We start from the raw sequence: 17976 nt of genomic DNA, 5'->3' as shown, positions 1-17976 counted from the left end.
CGAAGAAAAGGCATTTTTCCGTTATCTATGCATCTCCGCTTCCGCATTGTATCCCGTTTCTACAACAGCCGGGGGTTAAATCTCGGGGGAATGATACGACGAGTAAACTGAAACTACGCGAGTCGCGTCGATGCGTGGGTACAGAGTATGTCTCTACGGAAAACAAGCAGCGACTCTCCCGCTTCTGCCGAATGTAGAAAATCTGCTGTGCGGAGCTTTCGCGTACGATAATACATGTCTGCGGATGGGAAAATAACGATGAGCCTGCACGTATAATATCGAACGAGACTGCGATCCGCAGACCGCAAAGAGATGTCTATCTAGTCGGTTTCTTGATACGTACCTCCGCGAAAGCTCTGTGGAAAATGTATGACATTATATGCGGATGCGGGAAATCGCGAGCGACCGACCGTCGAACATCAAATTTTCCCGTAACTGGGGCGTGATTCGCGTCTGCAAAATTATTTTCATGCGATGCGTCCACGCGAAAATCCGTGTAGTTTAACGACACTCCGATTTTATTCACGCGAATTCGCGACTCGCGAAAGTAATTGTACGTCATTCGAATATTTTTTTTCAATTTACGATGCATCACGAATAAATGTTTTCTTTTTTATTATTGTTTACGTCAATCGCAATATCAATTTAAGTCACAGAGAAGACCCGCACTCGTAACGTTAGTCTCCCGTTGATGTTTGAGAAATGGATCCGGCGAGTTTTTCATTATTAATTCAATCTTATAGAATAGTTGTAGTTTAATATGAACTTTTAATTTGAGAGAATGAGATTCTCGGTTGATATGTCGTTGTGTTACAGATCGTGATCTTTGCGTTGAAAAATTGAAATGTCTAGAAAGAAACAATAATTGGAGTGCTGCAACGGTTTTTTTGCCAGATACGAAGAAATGTGAAAAAATTGAAAAACCAAACGAGCGCGATCTTCCACGTAACGTAAACGCTCACCTTTTTACAGAATCTTTCTTTCAACCTGAAAAAAATAACTTTCAAAAGGACGCCACGATGAAACATTGTAAATTATTCATTTCCGAAACACCCTAACATGCAATGTTTAAAATATGATTTTCCATTTCTTTTCAATCCACCTTATACATGCGAATATTCAGCGATGATAATTCTCTTCAAATAATTATAATACGGAAGAAGAACGTAATATCGCGACCGAGAAGTTTATACTCAACGTTTGGTAAAAAACGAAATGTTCGAATCAAAAATATGGTACGAAGAAATAAATTCCCGATCGGGGTTACAAGGCGCGGAATGACTTGGAGGCACGCGAACGAGTGTCGTTTTCTCCATAATGACGGTTTGCTCGACCCGACGCGACGTCCGTGATGCGAGCCGCGGCTAAATGCAGGCGGGGAAAGCACTCCGGGAACGTTTGACCCTTTTCCGTTGACACATCCGAGGCTCGGAGAGATATCGAGCCGAGACTCATCTCTTCGAGACAATCGCGAACGAACTGCCGCGTAACACTTTCCTGACTGCCGGATATTCGCAAGTTCTTGGCGCAAAAGTGCCGCGTTTCTCTATTTCTTTCGGTATCAAGAAATCACCTGTCCAGAATCTATATGGAAATACGATAATGTAAAAATTGCGTGTCTCGATATGTTTGCGAAAGTAATTTTCGCGGTGGCTTGTTATAAAAATAAATGAGCTGAACTCCGAACCTTGTACCTTGTTACGCTAAAATAACACGCGGCTAAAATATAAGGTAAAAAAATGTTGTAATTTCTGTTAATTGACCATTCCATGCATGACGTACCGTTCACACGATCGATCGACGAGTAATCAATTTTTAATTGATTATCCAATTTCGAAGAAATATTATTTTCGTTCAATCAACGTATGACGGTAGTAAATGCCCACGTAATTGGTCATCGAATCGATAGCGAGTTTTTTCACCTCCCCCAGTTTTCGCAGTTTTGTTCACATCGAAAACAACAACAACGGTCAAAATTCGCACGCCGTCATTGCCTCCTTTTACCTTTTTGACAATTTTTCTTTAAAATTTGTTTCAAACTTGGCGTCATTCGTGAATCAAGGCACGACAGATGTGCGTATATCGTGTTACATTGCATTAATCTTTCCAATTCATTAAGGAACTCTTTATAGATCGCGTATCGCCTCAGTTTCGGTATCGTTCGTTGGCAGGGGGATCGCGTAGCTGTATTAATCGACGAATCCCATGTTGGCAAGAGAAGCCCCGTCTACGCGGTTTACAGTTACTCGTCCTGGGTATTCGCTGAAATTATACACGCTGATTAATGCCAAATAACATAGAAACCATGCCCCACGCGTCTCGAGGGTCTTGAAATACCTTCGACGACATCTTTGACACGTTTCGAATAGTTCGACCCCGCAATTATCCGCAGAGCGGACGGAAATCGTTCAGCGGTGAAAATCATCGCGAAAGAAAATCGACGTGCGATGAAAATTGCGGGATATGAAAAACCTGCAACTGCATTTTTCCCTGCACGAGAAAAGTTCGATGAAGGAATAATTTATCGTTGTTACTCGCAGTGTGTGACGTAAGTCGGTTTTATTATACGGTGTCTACTCAACAAATTTTTCAACTCGTTAAATCGATCCGACGGAACTGCTGAAACGAGCGGAAGTTGAATGAGTTTGAAAAGCGTGTTTTGTTCGAGAATTACAAGAGTGAAAAGGAAAAATAAGCGAACAAAAGAAAAAAAGATGAAAATACGTAGGGGGGAGGAGGGGGGTAAAAGTAAAGGTAAAGGGTGAAAAAGGTTTAAAAAATCGCAAAGCTGTGTAGAAGCTTTTCAGGTTTCGCAAGCTGTAAGAACGGCGTGTTAATATAGTTGGAGAGTGAGTTTGGCAGTAAATTTAGAGAAGCCCTTCTAGCTTCTCAGCCTTGTTTCGCGTCGAGTATTTTTTTTTTTTTTTTTTCTACTCCGTGCTAAAAACGGGATTATAACCCGTCGTAGAAATTGTAATATACGTGTAGCAGTTTGCACACACCCGGTGGTTGTATAATTGTTTGGTCGGGATGTAAAAGCTGCGCTTCGCGGAATTTCTTTGTGCATATCACGTGTATAATAATGTCGCGAGTGAAATCTGCACCGTATAGTAGAGCTTCTGTGCGGTAGGCATGATAAATTCGGCACTCAAAGGTTCGACGCTAAAAGCGATAATGATCGACGAGCCTCATCCGCACGATTTTGCAGAAAATCCTCGGAGCATTCAAACCTCCCTGTTGGACTCACTCGGAGCCCGGGTTACTGCCTATTGACCCATTCGATTGGCACGTAATGACGACACCGATTTACGGATCGAGAGTTTTATCACATCCATTACAGCTCCGTTGTGCCTTTCAATTTATCGCAGAGGCTGAATTTATTCAGCATCTCGAAGCGTCTTTTCCCACGCTAAATCGATCATGTTCTTGTCAAATTGTTTCGATCTCAACATCGGCTAGGCTGCAAGTTTGCGGTATCTTTGTTAATTCGGGGTGGCCACGCGGGATTTTTACATTGGTCTTGGACAAAACTAAAAATATCAGTATAGCATCGTAGAAATTAGAAATGAGGTTTTGAGGTAACGAGTTTACTTTTTTTCGTTGAGAAAACAAATTGGCTCAAAACGAGATTTTTTTGTACATTACATTTGTCTTCAGTTCGAATTGAATTTCAATCGAATACAGAGTTGATAAGCTGAACGATTTAGGTTTTAGTAACTCGCTAGAACTGGCCAAGTGTCAGGGAAAATTAGGTTTCAGGTTTCGGAAAACCTGGAAAAGCCATGGAAATTTTCCCAAAAATTTGTGGCCACCCTGTAATCTTGTTAAAATTTCGAGAAACGTGTACACTCTTCCAGAAAGCTCAGTTAAGTTGAGGGTAATCGCATTTCCGTTTAGGTCGGACGTAATATCCTGCGAAACGTGAGGGAAAATGGAGCATATCGTGCCAGTGACAACTCCCGTGGCCGATGTGACGTTGATTAGATATTCCGCATACCTGCGATGATATTTACGCAGCGGGATATATTTTCTCGTCAAGCTTATCGGCATTTATTCGCGATGAGGTACAACATCTACTAGGCAAGAAGGGACGAGTGAGATGAAATCGCTAAATATTTTCCCTGCGACCGGGAAATTCTGTTGAAAGGATTAAAACGCACCGAACGAGTGTCCGTCGATCCCTAAGTCTGATGTAATTGTTTACTGCTTTCGGAAAGTCCGTGAAATGTCTGCTTCGCTTTGCGTTATGGGTAAAAAAAAGTGTAAATTGGATAACAAACGTAACGCGAGCGATAGGCTGCTGTACAAATAAGGGTGATTTTTCACTCAACTTACAGGACTCACATCAGCACGTCACGAAACAAATGGACAAGAAACGAATCCTTCGCTATTCGTCGTTATCTCAGAGTGAACAGCTTGTAAAAAGAGCACAGAAGGATCGAAAAATTGAAGGGTCACAATATCGAATGTTTGAAGAAGGGAAAACTTAATTCATAGAGTTTAAATATGTTGGAATTAGAAGTATGGAGAAGTAAAAGAATAGAATACCGCACTGTCGGATCGTCGGAATTCCTCTCGATAATATAGAATCGTATACAGATTCTCTATTTTGCCGTTTTATGTTTCGACCTTTCTACGTTTCGTCATTCCGCATTTCGACTTTGTACATTTACAAATTTCTATACCAACTCGGACTTTCCGCATTTCAAAATTCTACGAATAAGATTTTCGCGTCTATGAAAATTTGACACTCAAACTTTTTTCATCCGAAAACTTTTTCCTAACGTGCAAAGAAAAAACAAGTATATCGATCTCTTGCACTTTTCCTCATTGAATCTCCATCGGAGCGATGCAGACGTTACTAACGTACAGCGATCGGGGATGAACCCGGGACGAAGTGAAGCGTTTGTATCGAGTTACGGGAGTTTGAGCCGGGCGGAATGAAACCCGATTTGTTGTGCGGCCGGAGGTGTACCAACGACTCGGTGACCGGTGGTTGAAAATCGTCGACCGTATCGAGTAGAGAGAGTGAGGGACGCGACGCGATGCGCGGATAGCGGGCGAGAATCCCGCGGGATTTGATAGCGAGGAAGGAGTCTGTCCCATTCAGTGGGTATCCGGGAATCGGGATCAACGAGCATCGCGGCACCGCCCCAATATCCCGAGAGTTGAGAAACTCCGGAGCCACGGTAAGTCGAGACTAATGTCTGAGAGGAGGAAAATGTTTGGTGATTTAGATTGATAGCGGCGGGAATGACTGGCAAGTATCTTCTTGGCCCCATTCGCCGCGAGTCGAGGGACCCGGAGACCCGGAGGCTGCGGGGAGCGAAAGAATCAATTCCGGAGATCAGAGATACCGGGCCGACTGATCCCCGATCTCCTCCGCTTTCATTTCTACTCTCAAAGCCGATAGGAGATGGAGTACAAAGTGCGAAGGATGAACGTCGAGGGTAAAAGACCGCCGGCTTCGCCATTTGCCAAATCGATTTTTCCCGCCTCCTTTTCTTCTTCGATCATCCCTGCGCTGACCTCGCGTTAATTTTTATAATTGCGTTGTACGCAGGTGAGCCGGATCGGACCGTCGACCGGGATGCCTTCTTCGCCTATTCTTCCGCCTACCACGAACCACGCCTAGTCGAAACACCTCCTCGTCTGCATTCCAGAACCATCGTACCAGGGTCCCGTCTGTTGGTGTTGAAACGAGGAATCAAGCCTCGAGTCGACGCGGTTCGCAGCCTCGCGATGCCGAGTCCAGCAACGACTGATCCAAAGTAGGAATATCAGGCCCCGGTCGCGAGAGCTGAAGATTCCGGAAATAGTATATCGTCCAACCGAAGGAGGAAAACTCGGTCTTTCACGAGTCTCAAGGTGAGCCGACGCGTACGAGCCGAAAAGAGCGATGCCTCCTTCGTTGCGCGAGATTCTTTACACAAGGTGTGGAAAAAGTATGGAAACCCTTAGAAATCTCGCGGGGTTCGGTGAAGAGACAATTACCGTAAGGTTGAATCTTGGGTAATTTTTGACAAGGAATTCAACGGTGACCTTTTTATTTGACCTTGAACCTGGCACCAAACGTGGGGATTCCCATTTGAAAAATTAAAGTTGATCTCGAAATGACTTTGAAGATAAGGTTCAAAGTCCAATAAAAGGTCACCATTCCCCTTGTTCAATATTACCATAGATTTAACCTTGTCTATTTTTTTTATTCACCGAAGCCCGCGAGATTTCCAGGAGTTTCCATACACTTTCGTCACCCTGTATGACGAGGGTACGTTACGCGTATTTTCGCGAAGCACGAAATTGAGGTTAGCGTCGCGTAATGTCAGATTTGTCAGCGACAGCGCACGCGCGGAGTACGGAAAAGACCACTTTCAACTCCTCCGCGCGTGCGCACTCGTAGAATCACTCTCCCGTCGTAGAAACGGGTACTTTGTGTGCGGAAAACACGCGCAAAACATGCTCGCATCACATAAAAACCACTCGAAAGAATAAATGTAGCAGTCAATTATTGCGATTGGCAGATTCCTGCATCGCTAATTCTTCTCCCGACGCTATACCTCGTTATACGCGGAGTCGCCTTTTTCGGCAAGTTCAATGCAAATCCCCGCGGTCAGCCAAAGTTGGGTAGGTTAGCCTGTACCTACAGCGACTACTCGCGGGGCATGAATGCATAATAGATGAACGTAAGAAGTAGCTATTTCGACTTTCCTCATCCCGCAGCCGAGACACTGGATTAGCATACAATTTGAAATCGGTATCTCCCCACGTACGCCAATTTCACCGATACATTTTTCGCCCGCATAAAAGTTGTGCACATATTCTATGCGCGGTAGATAAATTGATGCGGATTCGCAGAAAGTCCGAGTTCCTCGCCGCAAACTCGATTTCGTTCGAAAGCTCGAAGAGACGGTCGAGAGACGCCGCGCCGTTCCAATTTTCTAAATCGATTCTCGAAATGGGTCAGTTTTTGCATTTTGGACCACGGCCAAGGCTCGCCCGACTCGGGGACGTGTATGTACAAAGTTGCGGGAAAGCCGGATAATAAAGGGTCGATTGTAATCGCCAGCTGTTTACCTTGCATATCCAGGTTCCGGGCCTATCACCTTCCAGCGCCTGCAGCCTGCGGACAGCGATAACCGACCGATAGAAGTTGCGCAAACTAGTCGTAAGCAGCTCAAGTGGTCCTTCATCGGGAAATTGCGTCATGCCGCACCCAGCGTCGAGTTCCTAGAGCGGCAGAGAAATGCCAAGAGAATGTGAGTCGTTGGTTGAACAAGTATAAGGTAGTCGGACGCCTGTAATGCTATCAATTCAATAACTTCGGCTCTCGACCCTGTACAGACGATTATATTCCGCGATAAAATATATATTATGATATATTATAATATATTATACGCCACAATCGCGGACTAATTTTACGGGTGATTTTTTCCTTTCCAATTTCACCGCACTCGATTCATTGTCAACCGTGAATGTCGCCAGGATTACGAGAATTTCAACAATATGTGTAATACCGGGCTCTTTGTCCTTCGCAGGTAGAATTTCCAAGTGATCCAATTTCGCACCGAGGCCTTGATCTCACCAACAAGGAAGGTATTATCCCAGGTCGATCTCTCCGAATTTATTTTTTTTTAAACCTGTTACAGTAGACTGAACACTAAGCGACACGTATTTTAGTTATTTTTTCCTTCTTAATTGAGATTATTAAATTGTTAATTTCTCGTTACGAGAATACTCACGGGTGAAACTGTCAAATCGCCCCTGACTCACCACCTTTAAGTGTTTAGTGGCAGATAAAAAATAAAACATGTTAAAAAAGAAAACAAATCGAAGAGATCGATCTGGGTAACCTTTCTTGCAAAAAATAGAATCAGCCCGCTTTCAAGTCTTGGCTTTATAGCTCTCCAAGTCGAAGAGTACAACATTTACATACCCGTATGCTTGAAAGTGCGATAAAAATCGTCGTTTATTACAGATCACGCATTTTCCAACGTTAGGATGCGCTTAGACGCTGACTATCGTTGGAATAGACGGCGGGATAACGGGGTGGGGAAAATGACCTGTGCAAGCTGTCTTGCAGGTTGGATCATGACTGTTAAGTTAACGAGGCGCCACGTGGTGATAATTGTAAGCGAACAATTGCACTACGCCGTCCTGGAAATAGGCATAACTTTTCTCGATATACACCCACCGCACTGTTTCGAAGGGGAATTGCGAAAGTTGGGAAGCTGTAGAAACGGATGAGGATAACGTCGCGTCGCGCTGACGTTATTGGACCGACTTGAACCCTCAAACCTTCCTACCTTTTTCCACACTCCGTCTCAACCGTTTTATATCTATCAAATAAGAATCCCTTACATCACGTGCCTCGGGATTTGGGGTGCAAGACAAGAAACGACAGACGTACTCGACGTATTCGCGTCGCAACAAATAACTCCCGTATAATCTATTCTCTGAAGAGGCTGCGGGCCGTTCCACACTCATGGAGATTCAGAAACGCGTTCGATTTCTCCCCATTATTATTTACTTTTTTTTCTGATTTCTCGTTTCTCTGTTTTCACAGAAAAAAAGAAAGTTTTGGCTTTGATCGGTTTTAGACTTTTTCAATTATTTAAATAACAAAATTCTAAAAATTCAAATAAAACTGATATCTTGAGGAGGAATGGAGTTGAATAAAAATTGGTACCGTGAGGTATTCTTTAGCCGCTGATCACGAATCTAAAATCGTATCGCGAAATCCAAAATGACGATCCCATATGGGGAAAATTCTCTGTATATAATCCGATTTTGGTAGGAATTGGTGGGTGTAGATTTTTTTGGGTCATCGATAACGAATCCGAGGTCAGAGTTCTAAAATTTGTAATGGCAGATCCAATACAGTGGTTCAAAATAAGAAAAATGGTTAGATCTTCGCGTGATGTGGTACCTGAGGGTTTCTAAATCCTTAATCGCGAATCTGAATTTTCAGTTCGAAATTCGAACTGGCTGTTATATTTTGCAATTACATGCACGATGAAGTTCAATCAATTTCAATACAATTTTCATGCCACGACGTATGGAAATTGAAAAACAATCGCAGCTTGGAACAGGACGGATCGCAATCTTATACCGTTTCTCAGTTCACTGACTAATCAATTACCGATAGCACCGAATCGAAACCACGTTTAAATTTTTTCCCGACAGGGAAAATGAAAGATGTACGTTTTTGGTGAGACTGTAATTACTCGGACAGTTTCACCCGCTGTAATTCGTTCGTACGATCGTTCGAGCGTTCAAAGAGGTCGATGAGCTGTCCTCGGTTTCAAATTGCTGCTATAATCTGTGACGAATTGGGACTGCGGTAAAGTTCTCTCGGGCCTGCACCCCGCTTGGGTCGACTATACGCCCTAATTACTTGGCCCAACAACTGGGCAGGTTGTTCTCCCCAAAAACCGCAGTGGCCACCTGCAGCCGGCTTCGTGACAAACGGTAGTCACGGGGTCAGATTATAGGGTAGAGTGGCGGTGGCGCTATTGCCTGGCTGAAGCAGCGATTTTCAAAATTTTCCCCCAATGAAATCAGTATATACATTTACAGGGGGCTTGACGATCGATTGGGAAAATTCTGACAAGAGTTATTGCGGTGCTAATGCCAAAAGGTCGTATAACTCGTTTTTTTAATACCCAATCGTTCCGTAGACTTACTTTCAAGCTGAAAATCGAAAAAAAAATATATACGCCCTTTTGGGTTTTAAAATTTTCTTCTCAATATTTAGCTTGAAAATAAGTCTACGGAACGATTGGCAATAAATGAAAAAAAAAAAAAAATTATACGCCCTTTTGCATCAGCACCGCGTTATTTATTGTTACAAAGAGTATATCCAGTGCGTATATAGATGTTCATCGATATTACACTGATCATCGGCAGCTGATAAACGTAAAACATTATGTAGTTCGAAACGAGTTTCGTGCAAATAAAATTAGTCGGATCAGGATGAGGAAGAGGCGCGAAAAATAAGATAAAAGATTTAAAAATGATATACCAATGTTTATATACACGCGATATACTTATCCACGTGTGTTGTTATATATTATAAATTATACATCATTATTTAACAATATAGTGGCGGATCGATTCACAGCCTATACATGCACATATGAATATACATATATATATACATATATACATATATATATATATATATATATATATATACACACATATTATTATGACTTTCCTGTTATGAATGTACAATTTGAAAACGTGTTTTACCAATACGTAGGTAATTCAATTTCGAAAGACAAAGGGCGGCGGAGCGATTCGTGCGCTAGAAATCACATACTCGTTATTCGCATTATGCAGGGAACATGACCAACTGAGATTCTAAGAATTTCGTCCCATTCCTGCTTATTACCGGCGATAGAATGTGCTGCTAAGTTTTTTCTCTCTTTTTTTTTCCCATTGCTCATAGATGAAGAGAATCTGCACGAGTACATCGAACGGTAACGAACAACGATTGAATTTCCATGTCTTTAATACTGACTTGTCTCTTTGAGTTACTTTTATACCTATAACTCTTCGTTTTGTTTATTTTTTTTTTTGAGCACTTCACGTTCTCTCACATCTCTCACTACAAAGTAAAATCCATTCGCAAGTTGTGTCTAAACTTCGAAAAACAATGTTTCAATTCTATAACAATGTTATGTTGTAGAAAATGTTTTTTGTCTCAGGATGATTCTCAAGCCACACTAACATATTACTATCATATTAGTATTACATGTTGCGTTGTTTATTAATGAATATGAGTCTTTTAATTTATTCTCTCTACCTGTTCGTTCTTTTTACTAATTGTTACTCTTTGTTACTCTAGGAGCGGTTTATTCAGTGCCTCGTACCCCTGCAAGAATAAAAAAAATTGTTTATATTAATATTATCGCGTGTTTGTTCATCGCTCTGTACTCTAATTACAATGGGATGTATAAATCAATGATAGTTCCAACAAGTTTTTCCCGAAAATATGAAAGGATTTGTGAAAGGGAGACTAGGCCAAGGTGCTTTTTTTCGAGAGCAAGGAAGATTAAATCAGAAATAAAATCCTCTCGACATAACGAACTTGCAAATCGATAGGATAAAAAAATATACAAATTGTGAAATCATCAAACTGTACAAATACGCTGAGGCAAAAATTTCCCGAAAAAACGCCCACGAGTTAAGATTAGTCGCGTTGATAGCTTATTATTAGTTTCATATAAAAATATTTTTTCTGTATAGTATTGTATATAAATTGTTACCGTGGAGTAGAGATAAGGTGACGGGGAAAAAAGAAATTAAACTTAAAATACAGAAAACGTGGAAAAGCGTAAACTCAGAATTGGCAGAATATTAGCAAATCGTTATAAAACGAAAAAAAGTGAATCGACAGATTAATATCTTGATTCATTTTTAAGATCCGGCTGAGCTGACAGCAAACGAAAAATTGAAAGATGCAGCAAGTTTACGTTTGAAAGGGTAAAGGATAGAATTCCATTAGTCAGAAACGATCACTAGTTGCATTATGCAATCGAATCGACATGATACAGCGATCGTTGCGCAATTTTTTTTCTTTCGCTCTTTTGTTAAGAAGCCAATTATTAATAACAAATTTGTCAATGGTTCATGCTCCCATAATACGGAGGTCGTACATTTATTCTATCTCCTCCGGGCCGTAGTGAGCTGTTAATCGAGTCCCGCAATCTCTCGGTAAAAGTTTTATATTCCAACTCAGGATTGTGCTGTCCAAAATCAAAGTCTGCCACTTCGACGGTGAACCTGGCGCGGCTCTGCATGTAGTAAGCGATACCAAAAACTATCAAAACCATAGCTGCCAGAGAGCAGGAGACAGGCACGACTATTACGGAAAGTTGGGGTTTAGTGGTAACTGTAAAAAAATAGAAAACAAAGTGTTAATTTCAATCGTGGAAAAGGCGATTCTGCGATCACCGGATCAATCCGCCACTTGCCTTTGTATATATTTATAGTCAGAGGGTAGCGTTGAATGCTGACGTCGTTTTCCAACACCACAAGGTACGTGTAGACGCTGGCTTCGAGAAAGTAATGGATTATCGGGAAGCTGCAGTTCTCCAAGATCGTACCAGCCTCGCAGGTTTCATTTCCCGTAATGTTGTAGTTACCCGGATGTATCGAAAGGCATACTTTGAAAGGACCAGAGCCTTTGCAGCTCACGTTCAAGGACAGCATCTCCCAGGGCTGAAGCCAGTTTGTACCGGAGACGGTAATGTTTGAGATGGGCGCTGAAAATATCAAAATTGAAATTGAAACCGTCGATCGCTCTGCAGCCGCAAAGCGATCTCAACTTACCTCTGACCTTGACCGTTTTCGCGAAATAACCGTAAGTCTTATTTGGATCCTGGGGAATATTAGTGGCGTTTGAGCATGTGAAGAAAGCTGAGGAATACATCGTCGCGTTAGATTCAACTTTTGGCGCTAACGATGCGGTGCTAGGCAAAGTCGTCGTAGTTGTGCTTGCCGTGGTCGATGTCGTTGTGTTTGGGACCGATGTAGTGGTGAGTGGAGCTACGGTTGTTGGGGCGGATGTGGTAGTGGTAACGGGTGGATCGTAAGAGACGACAACCAGGGCTTCGATAACTTGGGTCGTATTTACTTCCGAAAAATGGTGATTGAACGTGAAATTCGGAGACGGTCCAAACGATTTACAGTCGATAAACCAGAAGGTCATAATCGAGCTCGCGCCCTTAGCCTTAACAAAGTCGTAATCACCCTTGCGAAAGTTAATTCTCAAATCTGTTGTCGAGTTGGACGAGATGTAGTCGCCATTGATGGCTTCGTTTGACTGAGTCAGTGTCATGTTGCCATTAAGAAGTTCTGGAAGACAATAATAAAGGACGAGAGTAGAGTTGGCGCGTTTGAAAATGACGAAACAGAAATAGTAAAGAAATTTTCATATCCATTAATACCTACCTGTCACTTTGTAATCAATCATCGCATTCCCAAAGACTCTCCAAATTGGCCAAATCCTCTTCTCCACAACCAGCCTCAGCCGATACGATCCAACGCTGTTTCTATCAACTGGATATGTGACGGTCCAATAAGAAGTTGTGTTCCCTGTGTTTGGGGACTAGAGAGGTAAGATATCCCGTTATTATTTCAACGGAAGCTCATCAAACTCGACTTTTATTTCCAGAACACAAATCAGCGCCTATATTATCGTTAACAAACCGTATACTCGTGCGGATTCAACGCATCATCTTTCCAGATATATGAAAAAGTTCCCGATGGTCTGCTTCCGTCATCCCAGTAGATATCAGCTCTGAAGGTTATCGAGCCCCCAAGTATGGTGGGTCCATCGTTCGATACGACTACACGTTGGCTCGAGACATGGACTGGAAGCGAGCGATAGTTTGTGAGTGAAATTGAAACGAGGTAAAGAATGAGAAGATTATAACTGCCAAGCAATAGCAAGCCGAGAACTTGTCATTGAGTAAGTTAACCTCCAACGTGAGGTCTTTTTCCTTTCACAGTAAGATCACCTTCGAATTTAACGAGTGTGAAGACAATTTTTTGGAGGCTGTAAAATTTTGAAGGATTTGTTTAACACGAGAGGAGAATGAAACGACGATACGTACTTACCTTGAGTCATAAATTGGATAATTAAGGCTGCAATGAAACAATCACTGTACACGGCTCGCATATTGAACGCCGAAAGCGTCACGGTGAAAAAACCGAACTGTTAAAAATGCGAAGAATCTCTTATCCAATTCTTATTGTTATTCTATTACTATTAAAATTTTATTGTGATAAACTGCGTTGTTTGACGTTTTCAGACGGCTAGGGAAGTCGCCATTTTCGTTGTGCTCAGCAGTCAGCCTCCGTCAGGCAGGCGCCTTCGTATCTTATCGCTTCCAGCTGTAACGTCACTTTGCGGCAGGATCGTCAACTACTTTCAAACCCTTGAAATACGCCGACAATCATCGTTCTGCGATCGCGTGCGTCTGTTCCTCTCGTTATTTAGTTACGGATTGGACAATCGCGGACACGAGTCATCTGACAATTAATATTCAGCTCCATTTAATTATCATTTTCCACCGTGAGACATTGCGGAACGCTAGTTGAGTCCTAACGCTCATTTTAAGGTAGTCAATTGCTTCAGCATTCGCATCTGCGCGTAACCACAGTTGCGACACATTCGGTCTAATCGGATCTGGCGTCCGCCTTAGCGCAGGCAACTGCTTCAACTTTCACATCTTCCTGTATTTACAGTTGCCTACGTGCAGGCAGAGTCAGAATTTCCTGTGTGCCTTTCGCGAAAAACTAGCAGAACTCCTGTAGAATAAGTGATTTAAAATGTGAATCAATTACTTATGTATATGTATAACTCGGAAAATGTTGCACAGAAAATAAAATACGATGTAAAACGGTATTTAACGTTTCAACATTATTGCATGATCGGATTTCGATTTCTGTTACTTGAAAAATCGCAGGGAGAATCAGTATGCCAAAAAATTTTAAATCAACCTTGGGGAGAAAAAAAATAAAAATAGGACGCTGAAGAATACCAAATGTAGCACGTCCACCTGTACGTACGGATAGTAATAAAATTTGTTATCTTTACCAAATTCAGTATCTCGTTTCATTTCCTTTCCTTCCCCCCTTTTTTTACATTTTTTTGTTTTTTTTTCTCTTCTGGACAGCTTCCAACACAACCTTGCCCCGCAGCGAATATTTGACGAATACGGTAAGAAAACGAATATAATCTAAACGAAAGGAAAGTCGGGCGATATATCGTCGGAGATTGAGTAAAGAATGGGACGGGTGGAGGTGGATAAAGAATATCGCTGTGGCCCGCAGCTGGTTACACTGGAAATCAATCAGAAGTGAAGAGGAAAAATAAGCGCGTACCGCGCGCGGCTGTGTGTTGTAAGAACGCTTATGAGTAAGTGAGATTGGTTTGTTCTCGGTTTCCGTTACCAGGATACCGCCGCGTCACCCGCGATAAGCGGCTCCGTCTGCGTCGACCTGCCCACCTTACCGAACTGGTTCACCCTCCTGACGCCCGGGCGTTAAAGGCTTCCAATGTTCGCACTCAACCACCTGCTGAGTTCGATTCTGCGGGGAATCCGCAGGACTTGAATTCGCACACGGTAACGAGAGTGCAGTTACAGGTACGAGGAAGCCGCTGCATCGGGGATTCGCGACTTTTTGCCTGGATCGCGTCACCGAGAAAAGAATTTACTCGCTGCTAACAATCGTGTATTTGGATAAGACGAAGTAAATGTTTCCTAACTATTATCAGATTTTAGATGAGCCAAGTAATGATCAACAGAATTTTTTCAATAGTTTACAAATCGTATTTGGCTCAAGCAAAACTCGATAACAATAACGAAACATTTATTTCGTCGTATAAAAATATACGTTTGTTAACGGTAAATAAAGTCTTTTCTCAATGTGGTAATTAGCATTGGGAAAAATTTTCATTTCCCATTTCGTCGGTGGTCCTGACAATGCTTCGTTAATAATTATAATTGCCCGCGTTATACGTAGAGGGTAATAAAACCACATCTAATCGATGATAGCAGATAACTTTTTTTTTATCACCCGATCACCGCAGGAGACGGGAATTGAGCACAATTATTGCGGATATGTGAGAGCAATGCGCCAACCGCTGAGTTGGTTATTCAATTGTATACGCAGGGTGTAATGACGTGGAGGCTATAAAAAAGGAATGCAGCCGAAAATTAAAACAAAGAAACCGAATGAATTGGTATCGGGAATAAAAAGAAAGAGAAAAAAAAAAATTACGCACAAATGTGGTGAGAAATTTATGCGATAATTACGACGCGTCGTGGCGAGATCGTATAGTTGTAAGAAGCTTTTCTTTCTCAGTCAGGGAACCGTTTATTATACCTCATAATTCACCCATTTTATTCCCCTATTATTCCATTATTCCATTACCATTTATTGCTAATAAACTCCAAACTAATAACTACCCGGAACCAAATTCTAGAAGCCGAAGAATGCAGAGCGACGTTCTCCGGTTTGACAGACGCGTAGACGGGGGATAATTATTCATCACCGATTGTTATACAGAGCAATTAAACTTGCGGCTAATTGCTTTCCCCGTTTTTCACGCGAGAGAAATCAATCCTGGAGTATATCCTTCGCGCTGAAATTAGCGCGTGTCAACGTGAGAAAAGGGAAGGGACGGACAACTGATTTATGCGGCACCTCCGCAATACCTTCGTAAATTTCGGAAACCCGGTCCCGGGCAGCGGCCCATGCGTCAGAAAATTTCAGGCAAGCTAAATTAAAAGTTTCATTTCGCAACGAGACGTGCTTCCGAACTGACTGTAATTAACGTCGAATGCATTCCTCCAGCGACGCGACGACGTTTCTACGTGACGTGCGCCGTTGTTCCCTCGACGAATACGCTTCTCCGTCACCTCGCCAAATTACCTTTCGCAAAACAATTGCAACGCGGTACCGGATCACTCGACGCCCTCGTTGGTCGGCTCTACGACCCGAGGTCAGAAGGGTCCTTCAGGACTCGCCGCAGGATCCGCGGGAGAACGCGAATAAGACGATTCCGACAGCGAGAGCGAGGAGCCGAGCTGATTTTGACGGACGTAATCGAATCGCTCCCGAGGGACGGCAGCTGTCGAAGCGCAGTTGTTCGATCGGTGGATGATTGAATCGATTCGGGCGACGATTCAACGGTGCAATTTTATTCCTATTGCAATATTCGACGTATGCCGCGAAACGACGCGCTGTTTTTTCCTTCCAGGTCCCAAGATTGAGTATTTGTCGTTCCGTGGTTTCATTCTGCTCGAGCTGAGTTTTCCGTTACTTTGTTAATTTTTTTTCTCTGTTTATCTTTTTATTTCGTTTTTTCATTTTCTTTTTTTTTGCGCAACGAAACCGCGAGTTTTCGACCCATGGAGACTGGAGTAAGGGAGTCCAATCTTCGTAACTTTGTTCCGGCATCATAAATCCGTACAATAACACGAAGATGAAGTTAGTAACTCAACCTCGTTATTTTATTTTTTTCAATAAAGATACACCATTAGAGAGCATCATATTTTTTTTCCATCTTTGCTAATTGTAAGTGATACGCGATGAATTTGATTAACCTAACTTGATACGATAACGGTAATTGAGACCTTTGTTTTAGGAGCAATCTAATTTCTCCGACGAACTTCACTTCGGAAATTTACGACGACGTCGCTGCTTTGAACGTAATCTAAAACTACTAAACGACAAATTTTCGATGGCGAATTATTCGCATACTCCCCGATAGAGATTAATGAACTGCTTAATTTACTGTGTAGTCAGAGTCTCCGTGTTTCGAGCCTGCAACAGCAATTCGCGAGATCTCCGCGTCGCTCTCCAACTCGATTCTCCCCGTGATAAACAGACCGCCTTGGCTTGGCCAATTCTCGCCAAAGTCTCATTAGCGGTCTCTCAACTTTGCCGCTGTTGCTCTCACCCATTTCCCAACTCGCTAATCACTTCGCCCAACGCCGTGATAAACACACGCCACGTCGCAATTACAGGTATCGAATAATAAGCAGCTCGGTTCTCATCTGGCAAATGCATCCTGCAGGCCACACCCTGATAAATATGATATACATGCGGTATTCCATTTGATCCAAACGAATTAAAATTTTTTTTTTAAAGATTAATGAAATTTGAATGTGCGGTGAAACAAACATTGCACAATACAATTTGCCAATATCGGTTCAAACCACTATTTTATCAGTCATCTGCATTATTAATGGAATTGAATTAACCCGTTCGTTTTTTTTTTTTTTTTTTGTACACTATAGTCCGCAATCTCGATTTTTGTTTTTTACAATTATCTCGAGATATGCTGCACATTAAATAATTGTCAAGTGTATAATATAGGGTTAAAATTTCGTGACAAATCGATTGCCGTTATAAATTTTTTTAGAATTGTTCTCACACTACGAGAGAAACACAAAT

General features: G+C 42.2%; 2 protein-coding genes across 2 annotated transcripts in view; both read right to left on the bottom strand.

The window, feature by feature from the left end:
• LOC124180787 (zinc finger CCCH domain-containing protein 13) overlaps window positions 1-7227 on the bottom strand; it is a 116400-nt gene extending 109173 nt beyond the window's left edge. The window contains exon 1 of the mRNA XM_046566573.1: window positions 7075-7227. The gene's annotated coding sequence lies outside the window, so the exon portion shown is untranslated. The remainder of the gene's footprint in view (window positions 1-7074) is intronic.
• Window positions 7228-10823: 3596 nt separating this feature from the next.
• Window positions 10824-13865, bottom strand: LOC124180790. The gene is made up of 7 exons (XM_046566577.1): window positions 13627-13865; window positions 13216-13379; window positions 12958-13114; window positions 12337-12861; window positions 11979-12269; window positions 11661-11896; window positions 10824-10876 (listed from the first exon to the last, which is right to left on the bottom strand). Exons 1-7 carry the CDS (start codon window positions 13685-13687, stop codon window positions 10841-10843), a joined length of 1470 nt encoding a protein of 489 aa, XP_046422533.1. The 5' UTR covers window positions 13688-13865; the 3' UTR covers window positions 10824-10840.
• Window positions 13866-17976: the final 4111 nt, after the last annotated feature.

This window comes from Neodiprion fabricii, chromosome 4, assembly GCF_021155785.1.
Source record: "Neodiprion fabricii isolate iyNeoFabr1 chromosome 4, iyNeoFabr1.1, whole genome shotgun sequence".
Lineage (NCBI taxonomy): Eukaryota > Metazoa > Arthropoda > Insecta > Hymenoptera > Diprionidae > Neodiprion > Neodiprion fabricii.
Note: the sequence above shows the minus strand (reverse complement) of the source record. Positions and strands in the feature narration are given on the sequence as shown.